The sequence below is a fragment of the Crocuta crocuta genome, unplaced genomic scaffold (assembly GCF_008692635.1).
Source record: "Crocuta crocuta isolate KB4526 unplaced genomic scaffold, BGI_CrCroc_1.0 scaffold46, whole genome shotgun sequence".
Classification (NCBI taxonomy): domain Eukaryota; kingdom Metazoa; phylum Chordata; class Mammalia; order Carnivora; family Hyaenidae; genus Crocuta; species Crocuta crocuta.
Genome location: NW_027530975.1, coordinates 678120 through 692367, shown reverse-complemented (window position 1 = coordinate 692367; position 14248 = coordinate 678120). Strand labels below are relative to the sequence as shown.

The 14248-nt window shown below is 41.5% G+C and overlaps 1 protein-coding gene across 3 annotated transcripts in view; it reads right to left on the bottom strand.

Moving 5' to 3' along the window:
• ANK3 (ankyrin 3) overlaps positions 1-14248 on the bottom strand; it is a 338327-nt gene that overhangs the window by 42473 nt on the left and 281606 nt on the right. For 2 of the 3 annotated variants that reach the window (XM_077770152.1, XM_077770153.1), the window contains 2 exons: positions 13241-13363; positions 11643-11724 (listed from right to left, as the gene is read on the bottom strand). In XM_077770152.1, coding sequence (XP_077626278.1) covers positions 11643-11724; positions 13241-13363 — 205 coding nt within the window. Of the gene's footprint in view, positions 1-1112; positions 7596-11642; positions 11725-13240; positions 13364-14248 lie in introns of all 3 variants that reach the window. The other variant, XM_077770154.1, reaches the window with a different exon arrangement.

The following is a 14248-nucleotide window of genomic DNA, read 5'->3' as shown; positions in this document are numbered from 1 at the left end:
TAAGGTCTCACCACTAATTCCCTTAAAATATTCAATGGAATGTTTACATACTTCCTTAAGCTGACTCTTCCTAACTTTTACTATGGCGGTGGTGGTAGTGGTGGTGGTGGTAGTGGGAGTGGTGGTGGTGGTGGTGGTGGTGGTGACACAGGTGGATCTTACCTTTACTGGCAACTTGGATGGAAGCTGTTTGGCCTTGCCTTTCTCTGGCTGCCCTTGCTTTTGTGTGGCACATGCTTTTCTAACTACGTTATCCCTGTGTGTGTCTTTTACTGGAATTCTGGACTTTACATCTACACATGAAGAAGAAATAAGGGTTTTGGTTTTCTCAGATTGACTGACCTGCTTCGTTTTACTCACTTTCATGTTTGGTATATGACTTGATGGGCAGATATCTTTTGGTGAAGTGGCCTTTATGGGAAGTTTGGATTTTCGCCTAATCCCTATCGATTCCTTGGTCTTTGGCTGCTCTCCAAGAACTTTCTGCTTATCTCTTACACAGTGTCCTTGCAGTACCCCTGTCTTTTTTCCTGATGAGATTTTCACTGGATTAGCTTTCTCTGTGGTACAAGTGGGTGCAGAATGTTCTGTCAGAACTATATTACTTGTAATGTTATCTGTCTGTATAGTGGAAGAATCCAAATTGTTGTTGTTATTAAAGTTATCTTTCTGGAAATCATGTTTTTCTTGGGGCCTAGTGCCCATGTGGCTATTGGCTGTATTTGAAATCATTGTTATAGTTTCATTCTCTAGTCCCTGACAACTGGTCATCACAGCTTCTATCTTATCTGTCACTTCTCCAGGTCCTTCTTTCTTCAAGGTCATGGTGGATGCAGAAATTCCCATTTTTATAGGCGTGCGCAACTTGGGGTCAACTTTAGAGGTGCTAGTGGCTGCTGCCGATTTCTCCAGGGAGCCACTACCGGATGTGCCTTCCTGACACTCTCCGCTGGTCGGGATGCTGGGGTTGGGTTCGACTGGAGGTGCCTCTACATTTCTCTCTAGATTGGTTTCTACAGTGGTGTCCCCTGACTGTGGCTGTGGTGTGGCAGTGACCATACTTTTATCCCCTTCCCCCTGGTCCCCTGACTTCCCTTCAGAAGTATGCTCACCAATCTGGAAAAATTGGAGCCTCTCTTCAACAAAATCCCTCTTGCTCATGTCAATTGCACCACTGCGAGTCATCTCAAACATTTTCCCTTCATGAAATGGGAAGGGGTTAGGCTCACTAGTTGGGGTACTTTCATCAGTTGGCGTTCTGGCTGGCGTTGTATCAGGGGTTGTTGCTGGCGAGCGGTCTTCCACAGCCAGACCAAATGGCTTAGTTTCATCTTCCCGTGATTTACTGTCAAAAACTTCATCATCCCCTCGGTTATTAGACCAGGGATCAAAATCTAGACCTTTGGTAGCTACTGTTTTAAAAGGAGTGGCAAATTCTTCATCTACTTTGTAACTGAAGTAAGTATCAGGAAACACTGATCTGTCAGGATGTCTGCCTTCTAGAGTGAAAAACTGGGCCCCTGATTTCTGGTCAGTCTTATCAGGGGTCTTTTCAGATGAGGAACTTTTAGAAGGTGGCTTATCTTCGTCTGGTCCCACCCTTCCCTCCTCCTCCTCGATAACTTCAAGTTTACTTTGGCTAAAGGAGCGATCAGCTGGCTTCAGAATGCCCTCTGTGTTCCAGACATCTTTCTTAATTTCCATGGTTTGACATGGGAGTTTAGAATCACTCTCTGTCAGGCCATCATCTTCATCTTGCAGGTCGTAGCCATCCAGAGAGTCAATCTCTGTGGCATCTGTGTCATGAGAAAACTCGGCCGTGGTAGCAATGGAACACTCTGTGATGGACTGGTCATTGTTCCCATTCTGTGCAGTTTCATTCTGAGGTGAGTCGAAGCCAAGGCCAAATTCAGTATCTTTTCCAGATCCATTAGTTTCCAATTCTTTCTGGTTGGAAGCCTTGTCAGCAGGAGTTTTGGATGTGGTCATTTCTTTTTGTTCATCGTCTACTTCCTTTAATTTGAAGGTGTATTTTTTAACTGGGACTGGCTGATAGATGGATTCGTCATCGCTCGAATCACTGATGTCTGCCCCAGGAGGAACTGGAGAAGGCGGCTGCACTCTGATGACCGGTTCGGCCAGCTGGTACTTGTCATGTTCATCTTGCAGACTGACTTCAATCATGTCAACCTCTCTTTCAGGGAGATAATGATGCTTTTTATCGGGTTCCATCTGGTCTGCATCCAGTGGTGGAGGAGGGGGGAACTCAATATAGGCAACTCTATTGGTTTTGGGTCTTTGGTTAGAGTCTTTGCTCACATCAGTAGGCATTTCACGCTCCACAGTTGCTTCCTCCACCGTAGTCTGCTTTAAGGAGGCTGACTTGGCCTGCTCCTCCTCCTCAGATTCCTCAGAAACCTCAGGAATTGGGCTGGGTTTGCCTGGTATATAAGCTATGAGCGAGTCTGGTGTCTTAGAGGTGAATTCATAACTCACTTCCTCTGAACTGGGTGTTTCTGGGGTTAAAGGGCTTTTCCCAGAGCTGTCTAGAAAGGAAACTTGCTCAAGAGTGTCGTCTTCTGGACTACCTTGGGGAGAAGGAGGCTGCTTCTGCTGTCTAGTTGTATAAAAGGTCCCCCTGGTCTCTTGTACTGTCTTACACTCCTGACTTATGATCTTTTTTACACTTCCTTGCTGTATCTCCTTTTCATATTGCTTCCCCACCTGTACAAAACTGACATAAACAGGTAAAGTTTTTATGTCTTTCCCTCCCTCTGTCTGGGCTAGTGGAGCAACTCTTTCCAATCCATCAAGGGGACTGTGGTCGAACACATCGCTAGAGGGAGATTCCTTTCCTGGGCTAAACTCTAAGGAATCAGGAGATTTGGTGGGAGAGGTTTCAGTTTCATCGAGAGGAGGGCATAAGCCTACATAACTCTGTCGTTTGGAAACTTTGCTGATTTCTGAATAGGTAACTTTTTCATCTTCTATAGAATTAAAGTGCTGCATCTCAACTGTCTCTTTACTCATACTTGATTGGGGCAACTTTGGTGATAGTTCATGTTGGGGAAATGTCGGCTGCTCACAAAAACCATCAGGAATATCAGAAGATAGCATTCTGCGTCCCTCTGCAGCTCTGACCGGGATGTGTGATGCCGGTGAGCTCTCACCCCTCCTGGAAGGTTGTTCCAGAGATCCACCCGGCCGTTCCCCTTCTTTCACAACATATTCCCTATATAAGACCTTTTTGGAGGGAGATTTTACAGTCATTTCCTTAATTTCTGAGAGAGAGCCATTTGTTAACAACTTGTGTTCTCTCTCAGTCACAGACATAAATTCACTCCTTTGATCAACAATCTTACTCTCAGGGTGACCAATGTGATTCTCTCTTACATCATGAACAAGTACATGTGAAAGTTTTTCTTTCTGCGACTTATTGTTAGCGGCTCCAGAACTTTCCCATGTTCTAAAGACCTTTTTGTCCCATGGTCCCTTAGTGGCTAAATCTGAGGTTACATGACATGCCAAGTCTTTAGCCTGTTGCTCAGAAAAATAGTCAGGCATTGCTTTACTTGACATTTCAGTTCTCTGTGTCTTCACATCCTCAGAGCCAGAATCATTTACGACAATTTCATTGCTTTGGATGTGCTCCTCTTTAGTCCTCAGGACCATAAAATCATTTTGCACAGACGCACTTTCATCTGGGAGGTCTACTGCCTTCTGCTGCTTTTCTCTGGCAAAAACTTGGTACACAGGCAGCTTGCTCTCCTGGATTTTTTTGACTGGGATTCTGGATTGGCCCTCTGGCTTTTTGTCTTCTTGAGATACGTCCTTACTCTTTGCCTGTGCACCTTGTTCAAATTTTAATCTAATGGAACTGAGTTTGGATTGTTTGAGCTGAAAGCCAGATTGGGGCCCTTCTGGTGCTTTGCTCTGCGAAATGCTTTCTTTGGCTTCCTCCATGGACTTGCTGTCCTCAGGCTGTTGGGAGAGAACCTTCTTCTCTGAGCTGCTCGGCAGACTGGATTCTTTCTTCTCATCGGCTTTGGGGAAGCCTTGTCCGTCATGGCCATGCTGCCTTGCCTTAACCCACTCATCACTGGATGCCAACAGTTCTGTCAGCAGTACCTTCTCGGGGCTGCTACTGGTAGAGCTTTGAGAAGAGTATTCTTTACCATTTCTAGGGCGTGGCTTTTTCTCTGGGGACTGCAGTTCATCGTTTAGCTTTTCAGTTTTGTCACGAAAAAACTGTGACACTTCAGTCAGTTTTTCTTCAGCTTCCTTCACAGTCCTGTCCACCCTATCTTCATATATCAACTTCTCTCTACCTCTGTCTAATCTGTCCTCAGTAAAGCGCATCCACATGGCATGTTTTGGACTACTAACATCGCCAGAATAGTGCAACACTGTCACTTTATCAAAATGCTCATCTTTAGACACTTTACCTACACCATTTTCAGACACATCTTTATAGATTTTGGAGAGAATTTCTTTTTTGGGGGCAGTGACTACTTTTTCTCTGGACCGCTTATCAGACCCCTGTAACTCTGAGCTAGGGGGTCCTGCATGGTCTGTAACCGATTCCTCGGTATCAGAATGAGACACATCTAGCTTTTCTGACAGAAGCATTTTCTCAGCAAACCTGTAAGACTCCCCTCTTAGTTCTGACAACTCATCGTCATGGTATTCTATTGAGTGTTGACTCAAAAGCTTCAACGTTTTATAAGAGTCATCAGATATGAGTTGAGCAGAACTAGGGCGACTATCTTCTTCTTGGGACACAGGAGTGTTTACTCTGGAAGACTCCAGATAAGAAGGCAATGACTCTTCGGCAGTGAGTTCTTCTTCTTCTTGCTGACCCTGTTCCTCTGAACAAGGAAAAGCATCGTGTTTTTCTGGCAGAAAATCTTTTAGGTTAATATCTCCCCGGGATAAGTCTTTCTGATATACATACATTTCCTTTTCTGGATGCTTTTTGGTTTCTCTAATAATGACTTCAGTGGGCTCAGCTTGGTTACCTTTTTCGATGTGGACTTCTATTATACGCTCCAGTTTGGGTTTCATTTGGTTGTCCTTCTCTGCATGCTGGGCTGGGGTTTCAGCAGCAGACTTGTGAACATCTGGAGGCACTGCCGACTTATGCTCAAACAGACCTGCCAGTTCTTTGGAAGGGTCCCGCCCGGACTGAAAGGCCTTCATTATGTCATGGACTGACATGGTTTCTTCAATTCTTTCAGAGGCCCCTTCACTGCCTGGTGGAGAATGATAGACCATTCTGGTGGTCGTGGTTATGTGAGTCTCTTCCTTAACACGCATGCCTTTGCTCAGAACCCGACTGTGGTCCTCTTCTTCACCATTGGCTTTCATTTGAAATGCTTTCACTTTTTCCTTAATACTAGAGGTGGTGGGCTTTGGCTCCAGTTCCGTAAAAGTAGGTGAAGGTTTGGGTGACACCGGCTCCTCTGGTTGGCACGGGGGAGCATCTCCAGCCGAGGGCTCATAACTCCTGATAACGTGCACCACTTCAGTTCTTGTTTCGGTAATGACAGGAGGGATGGGGACTTCGTGAAAAAGTGGCTTAGGGCCAGTGCTTTCAGCGCTCTGTGGTGCTGAAGGCGTTTTTTCACTTCTTGTTTCAAAGCCACTGTCAGACAAAGGGCTTTTGTCTTGGTCATGTTGAGAAAAGTCATCCGGAGACTCTAAAATAGTATCTGTTCCAAAAAAGGAATCTGCCATTTTACACAACTCTTTCTCAGAGGTGGAAGGCCTCATGGAGGCTGGAGGCATTTTGAGTTTGTGTTCCTGCAAAGCAATCGCTGGCTTCAAAATCCTTTTCTGTCTCTCTTCACCATCCTTCTTTGCATCCTCAAACTTGTACTTTAAATTTGTCAACGAACTACTCCCAATATCATTTGTTAAGTAATCAATAACTTTGGTCAAGTTATAATCCTTCTCAGAGGCGGCTTTTGCTTTCACTTGCACTCTCTCTGGCAGAGATGGGGAATGGCTCGCGGCAGCTTGTTGTCTGGCTTCTCTTATTTCTTCTGAACTAAATTCTATCCAGTCGTCTTCGGGAGAGAGTCCTTTGTCACTCTTTGGTGATTTGGGTGGTCCTTTATTATCTAAACACACATCTTTTTTAAGGATTTCACTCACTTTCACCAAGTCTTCCTTTACTTTCTCAACAATTTTGAAAGGTTCTTCATCGTCGATTCTCCCTTCTTTCGGGAGTTCGGGTTGGAATGGCTTCTCCTCAGGCACGTCTGTTTGTAGTATTGCAGTCATCCGCATGAGGTCTTCTTTCATTTCAGCCACGTCTTTTAATATCTCCTGACTGGAAGATAAAGAAGATGGTGTAGACAACTTAAGGGCAGAGGGTGCAAGGAACAAAGATGACTTAACTGGAGATGAAGTTCGATTGAAATGGGGCTGAGGACGTGTCTCCGTAGTCAATGTTTTAATGGGTGACAGCAAGGCTGCTGCTGATTTTGTAAGTGAACTAGAGTCTGGAAGTTTCTTTAATGCTGGTTCTGGCAAAACATTGACTACAGAGTATACTGGCACTGTTATTATAGATGAAGTTACAGATGAGGTAGTTGCAGATATTGATGACCCAAGGGATGTATAGAGTGCACTTGCGGAAGGAGTTCTTAGGGACTGAAAAGCAGATGGTGCCGAAGAAACGTATGACCTGAGTGGGGAAAATGGCATTGCTGTTGTGGTAGAAAACACTTTCTCAACTGTGTCAGTGGCTGCATTGACCACAGTGCTCACAGAGTTTGTAGCCGTAGAAATTTTTTCCTGTAATGTGGCAGTGGCTTTGCATCCATTAATTAAAGTTGAAGATGACGGATATTTCAGGGGGGAAATAGATCCGTTGACTAATGCTACCTCTGCATGTCCAGGCATCTGTTTCACAGGTGATGAGAGAGAAGAGGCCATTGTAACTTTAGCCGATGAAATGACATCAACTGCTGATTTCACTGGAGACACCACTGACTTTAGAGGCGAAGATATTAGCGGAGCTGCTGATGTAATAATTGACTTAAATGGCAAACTTGAGGAATACATATTAATGTTTGATTTGGGGGACGCAGGGGGGGTCATAGTAATTGATGACCTCTCCAAAAGAGACCCCGCTGTAGTCACTGGAGAGGTTCGGGAGGAAAACGTAGAATTGGATGCCAGCCCTTTTAAAGGCGAGGCCTCTGGGACTGTGGGAGCTCTAACCAGGGTACCAGAGGAAACTTGGATATTGTATGGAGATTGTGACACCACTGTTTTTATCGGTGAAGAAATTGTCCGAAAGGATCTAATTGGAGATGCCACATCACTAATGGATTTAACTGAAGACGTAGTTGATGCGCCTAATGTGGACTTGATTGGAGAAGGAGTCGAAACAGACCATATTGATTTTAACGGAGAAGCTGATGGCGTATTAGAGGAAGAGCTTGATAAGGAAGTGAAGCCTGACTTGGCTGGCCCAGGCACTGTGATCGGAGCTGTTGTCCAGGACTGGTATGGTCTTGTAGAAAAGAATGGCTTGTAAGAGTAAGTGGTGGGGAGGGATCTTGTTGCTCCTGTACTCCGTTCAACTGTTTCTTAAATTTTAAAATGAAATCAAACACAAAAATCAACAAAAATGGTTGAGAAACAGAGAGACCAGAGAAAAAAATTGGTCAGTAAACTTTGAAATATTACAAAAGCAAGTACAATTGTTTGCATGATTTAGAATGGAAGAGGCAAAACGAACAATTAAGTAAAAGAGGAAAAAAAAAACCTCCATGGACATAACCAATCCAGAATTAAAAATAAATAAATAAACAAACAGAAAACAGAGCAATGGGAAATGAAAGACAGAAAAAGCACATAGCAACCAAATAGGCCAACAATGAAAAACAGAAAACATGAGGAAAGAATTAATGATGAGAAAAATAACCACAATGGAAAACGGTTCCCTTACTTCCTATTGACTTTCTTATGTGCTGGTTTTGAAAGATCAGCAGCCATTCTGTTTTGCCTGTATAGGTACATGTTCATTTTGTGCAACCATATAACTTTCATTTTAGTAATTTCTAACGTTCTCTCTCCTTGAACCTTTTGGTGATACAGATTGCACCTACTCAGAACCGTATCGATGTGTGCAGCTATACATTAAATATCTAGAACTCTTTTCTTTTTTTTTTTTAGAAAACTATTCAAGCCTATTTCATGCAGAATCCAAAGTAACTTTAATGTGACAGGCAACTGATTGCAAACCGTGAAGCCACTGGATTTTAAATCTGTATCTTCCATGCACAATTCGGTTATGCTTCACACCCATAAAAAGCCAATAAGAGCAAGAAATTTTCTGAATCAGAACTTCAAAAGGAAAAAACAAAGAAAAGGAATGTTTGCATTTATTTTTTTCTCATGCAGCATATTCCTTTTGGTGAGGAGAAAGAAAATGTAATATGAAATGATTTAAAAATGCATGTGTACATACACACAGAGGGGGGGAAAGCGGAAAATATGGTTCATGGTTACCATAAGCAAGCAAAGCAACTGAAAACATCTTATCATGCACATTATATCACGGCAAACAAGCCAATGAAGTAATACAATTTTTATGCCATATTATGCACAATATATAAACTTTAAAAATACTTTCACAAGAGCATTTAGAAAGAAGAGTACACTTTTTCCATGAGATGCAAAATCTTGGTACCTTTTGAGATTTTAGGAAAATATTTAACACCGCATATTGAAAATACATCTGCAACTAAATATACCCACATCTGGTATTACCTTCATCATGGAGAAAAGTACATTGTTTATTTCGGATATTTTTTTCCCCGTAATCTATCATACTTTAAATTCTCAAAAGGTATCATGGGAAAATCTAAAAAGCACAGTCATATTTTTAACACCCCATATTTAAGTATCTGCAGTGGGATCCAGTATATATCTGTATACATATTTATCAATGGCAAAGGTACCAATTCTGGTGCCTTCCCAGAATGTTCAAGAGGCTCATGGCTGCTCCAAACAGTGGATCAGCCATGAGGCAGACCTACCACTAGGAAAGATGGATTCAGTACCAGCATTCATCTGGCACTGGGACAAGAAACACACAAATGAGGTAAGCACACTCACTGGGGGAGAGCAAACACACACTGAGTCCTCTCTACTTCTACAGCTCTAACAAACAAACCGAGTTGGTCACAGAGATTTGGAATGCCTGCCAAGGGCTAATGGTCTATGTCAAAGTTGAGTACAGTTTCACTCCCAGAAAGCACTGGTTCAGAATAATAGTGAAACGTGAAGAGGAAATAACAATCTGCTTCATCTTTTATGCTCCTCTTCATGCTGTGCCCGGGCCATTGCTATAATCCAGTCCTTGGATTAGCAGCTACTCCCACAAGGGTGAAGATTTTCATTCCTAGTGTGCATTTAAATTCAAATATTCAGAACATGTCCTCTTCTAGGCTTACATATTATTCTAAAGACATGTGGAAGAACTGAGGATAAACTCACCCGTTCATTACCCCTCCTAGTCATAATTCTCAATATTATATTGGTTAATATATTTTGGACATACCATACTGCAAATGGAAGGTTTGGGGATTCCTTAAATTCAGCGACTTGGGCTCAGCCCAATGTCTCAAGAGAATTTATTTTTATAACTACCAGAAACTGGGAAAGCATCTCTCCTTCACCACTGAAGGCTGGCTCTGTCAAGCAATGTAGTCTTCTGAACCACATGTATGGTTTTAGCTTTGCATGAAGTAGCCAATTTACTGATCAGTTACATATTTTATGCGTAAGTGACAAATGTTTTGTGATGCCCTTTATAACAAAGACAATTTCTGGGAGGTTCTGGGTATCAGGTGCTGAATTATACCAGATTCTTTTTTTCTTATTTGGGGAGTTGAGGTGGGGGTGGAAGGGACAGGGTACTGAGGGAAAAGCTGCATCACTTGGCATTCTAACACCAATTCAGTGTTTTCTTTTAGTTCTGTCTTAGTCCTTTCCATTTCTATGTTTACCACTGTTATGCTCCCTTTCATAAAACAGAGAAAAGTACCTTCTTCCTTCTATCAATATGCTATGCCATAACTGAAGCTAACCAAAAAATACCAACACTTTCATAAGTGGAAAAAATTTAGTTGACTTAGCATGGGCCTTACCTCAAACTCATATAGCCCCCCAAATACTTCAGGGACCAGAATCATATGGGAGCTCACCTGTCCAGAGGTGCCTTGGATCTGAAGGAGCTGGTCATGGAGCCTGTCCAAATCTTAAGGATTTTGCCTGGGAGTCCCAATCAGCTACCCTCTGAGAGCCTTAGATTTGGGGCAAAATAGTGTTCCAAAGAAAACTTCTACTCAGGATATTTAGTCATATTGAAAAACCATCTACTTATACACATATACCACCCGTGCTTTGTAGCATAAGAGGAGTTAATTTCAGCCCTTATGCTTTTGGAAGGATTTAGACATTTATGCCAGAGGCAAAAACTGAGATCTGGAAGAACATTCATGAGTGTGGTAGAATTTCATTTTTCTTAGCTCTCCATTTCGTGTCTGAATATAAAAGCTTCACCAGTGGTCAAGGAGCTACTGAAGATTATGCTAAGACTATATAAGCTAAGTACTGGAGTTTTATTGCCACACATTGAATATGTTATGTTGGCCCACAGAAACAAGAACTCAGGAAAGCTGGGAAAAACCAAAGTTGTGGCTCTTACTGGTAAATTTCCAATCCTCCCTGAACTCAAGTTAATAATTGTGAATGATGAGAAACAGCCAGAAATTACTCAATAACAATTATTTGTGTAAAAATCCTTTTCCAATGGATCAAACATGGTGCTGCTTTCAGGAGTCTTAGCTCCTCTTGGGGGATGAATTCTCTGGAGGGTCGAGGGAAAGGGTAAGGATGAGGTGGGGAGGGAGACAGAATGACTGTATATGACTGAATGGATTTATACCCTGATACTTGGAAGCCAGTTAACAATGAACCAAAACAATCACTGAGAGAAGAAAAGGGCTTAGCTAGTTTAGTGAAGACTAGCCTTGGAACTGATATTTACTAAAGGGGTGAGGGTGGTGGCAGAGAGGGAGAGAGGAAGTGGAAGATAAGAAATCAATAAAAAAGTGCCTCAAGAAGGTAGGAAGATACACTTCTTGCAAACTGGGAAGAAAGAGAATCGGGACTAAGGTATAAGGACCCACCTATATTATGAAAAATGAGATGAAAATCAAAGTTACATTATCATTCTTTCTACCAATCCACATATACAAAAATAAGTATTTTCTCTTTTGAGTCTAGATTTAAAGCAACATTGGTGCATTGTCTCCTAGCACCACAATCACAGTGAAATCAAGATTTTTAAAGATAAGTAATGAGTAGATGTTTCTAAATTTTAAAATAGGTAATAGTTTTTTTCCAAAACTGTTTTGAGGTTGTGATCTAAGGATGTTTGTGCTTCACATCCTCAACTATGTACAAAATATCACATAGATTTCATGATAAAGTCTCCCTGCAGGCAATTTTTCTTTTGCCATTGGGCTTTCAAATGACCCCCAAATTCAGTTTATATAGAAAAAATGTCTCTTCTTATAAACATCCACATAGATTAGTAAATGCGTTAGAGAACTCACTCATTCCAGGCTCAGTCAAGTAGCTGTAGCGCTTACGTAACGCTAAAGATGCAAAGCTCTGTCGTCTATCTGCTTTCTCGGCCTGAAAAAGAAAAAAGAGAGAGAGACTGTGTCCAAATTCCTTGTGACATCGACTTAGTTTTGAAACATTTTGTAGGATGATGCCTGGTTTATCTCTATTTTTCTTCATATGGATTCTCTTCATGAAAATGGTAATTCCCCGCTGTGACTCTATAGTCCCACCCGCTGTCTCGACCAAATTCCCATCACTTAGCAAATATAAGAGCACCAACACAGCAGACTACAGGGAACTACAAATACAAGACAAGCGTTACAGAGACTTCTGATGCTGAGCAGTAAATCTCCCCAAATTCCTTCATATTGAAAACACATATATCATGATGTACACTCACTCTATGTGAGCACATTCAAGGGAAAAGGGCACACGGTGTCTCATTCGGATTACTGCTGCTATTTCTATATGTTCAAAGGCATAGAGTGTAGATGTGGTTAAAAAGGGTTAAGGGTTTTATTAGAAATAGTGATTCTATTTTTTATTACTGGGGTGTGAGTTTTAAAAATCCAAATTATGATATAACTTGGAAAAATATTAGGAGATGCCTTATAAGGAAAAACTCATTTAAAACCAAATGGAACCACTCCACTATACCCTTAAAAATCGTCAAGATAATTTTCTTTAAATACCAAATATTTACCAGTAGCCATGGAACACACATTTTGTATTACATAAAACAACGTGACTTATACAATAAAATTTCATATATTTCTCATGGTCTTGATTTGAATGTTACACAGAGTGGATACTAGGTGAAACTATGAACAAATGTATATTTATACATGCCAAGCTCCTACATTTAAAAATGTTGAAAGAACTTTAGTTCCACTTTTTCAATCACTAGTGGGATCACATTCCTGAATGCCCTGAAGTATTCCTATGTTTATGTGGAGGAAGAGTAAACCATTCTTTAAGAAAACTGTACAGCCTTTACCTCACTTATGCTAAGATCTGCCAAAATATAATCTGTTTCCCACACTTTAGCCCGCTGCAACTTCTTTCATACAGATTCAATTTCTAATCTATCTCCAATAGAGTAAAAGCAGAAGTGTTCATATTACCTCATCATCTTGATCTGACTCTGTCTCCTTTTGGTTCCAAGAGGCATTGCAGAGACAAGGAATATTATAATGGACAGCAGGGAAAAGAATATCAGGATATGAAAAGGACCGAGTAGAAAGCACAAAATGCAAGCTGAATCAAGAGAGCAAAGCAAATCAAAAGAAGCCAACACAAAATATCAAGAACTGTACATCCACGGCAAATTAATGTGTGACATTATTTGAAAGCATAAATATCTATGAGCTACCAGCAGAAGCTAAAGCACTCCACAGAGGACTCCATCATACAAACCATAAGAACTTGACACCACAGTAACAAGACTCAATCTACACACGGACGCTAATACAGCTGGAGTGTCAGAACTTGAACCATGTTATGAGCATTCCTTAATTGCATACCAAGGGCCCACTTCTTCAAGACCAGGGGAAGAGAGTCACAATAAACCAGTATCAAAAGATACCTTTTTATGTGCTGGCAGAGTGATATTTAAGTTGCAAACAGCTGTTTGAGGGAGTCCTTTTGTTGTCTTTGGTTCTTTCAGAAAAGACAGACGACCACAGGGCTCTTGGCTGGTGTCTCTAATCTAGAAGAATTTAGGCAGTTGACAGTTATAGAGGGGACTTTTCTGAGCATACTGGTCTGTACAAGGGTTAAACATGTTTATTTTACAGAGCCCTTCAAGAGGCAGGAAGAGTAACAGGAAAAGATGATGGTAACCGTCCCAGATCAACCACCGTGGTCACATGTAAACTCAGAGGAGTTTAGAACGCCCGGTTTCCAGATTAGACCCAGGATTGCTGTTTCCTTGTTTTACCCTGGCAATCTGTTGCATCATCTGGGTTATATACATTTTCTTCCCATCTAATAATTTCTTTTTCCCAAGGCTTCCGTTTTAGCAAAAATAAGAAGAGAAAATAATAACAACACTAAACAACTGTCCCATGTCCTTCTGTTCTCTGAGGAGGAAGTCTCTGCAGACTGTCCTTGGGCTCCATTACGATGGAACTTACAGGGTTTGGACTTCATCCATTATTTGATTAATAAGAATAAACAAGATCTGATGTATTTTATTATTCTAGATTGTTTAGTCTTACAAATGTTTGCTTAAACAGAAATGATCATTTAGCTGTTAAAAGGTAGAAGGTCTTTTTCACTAATCATAAAGCTTTCCTGGCTCGAAAGTACCTTCAGGGAGATCTCGGGCAAAATCTGACCTTGTTCCTCTGAATTCAAGTTTGGTGGTATATTTCAAACTGGATAAATCATTAGACTCTTTTCTTTTTATTCTCTAAGAGCTCTTTCTAAAAAAAATTTTATTTGTACTGAGAGAGAGGAGGGAGAGAGAATCCCAAGCAGGCTCTGCACTGCCAGAGTAGAGCCCAACGTGGGGCTCAAACTAACAAACGGTGAGATCACTTCCTGACCTAGAATCAGCTCAGAAGCTTAACCCACTGAGCCACCCAGCCAC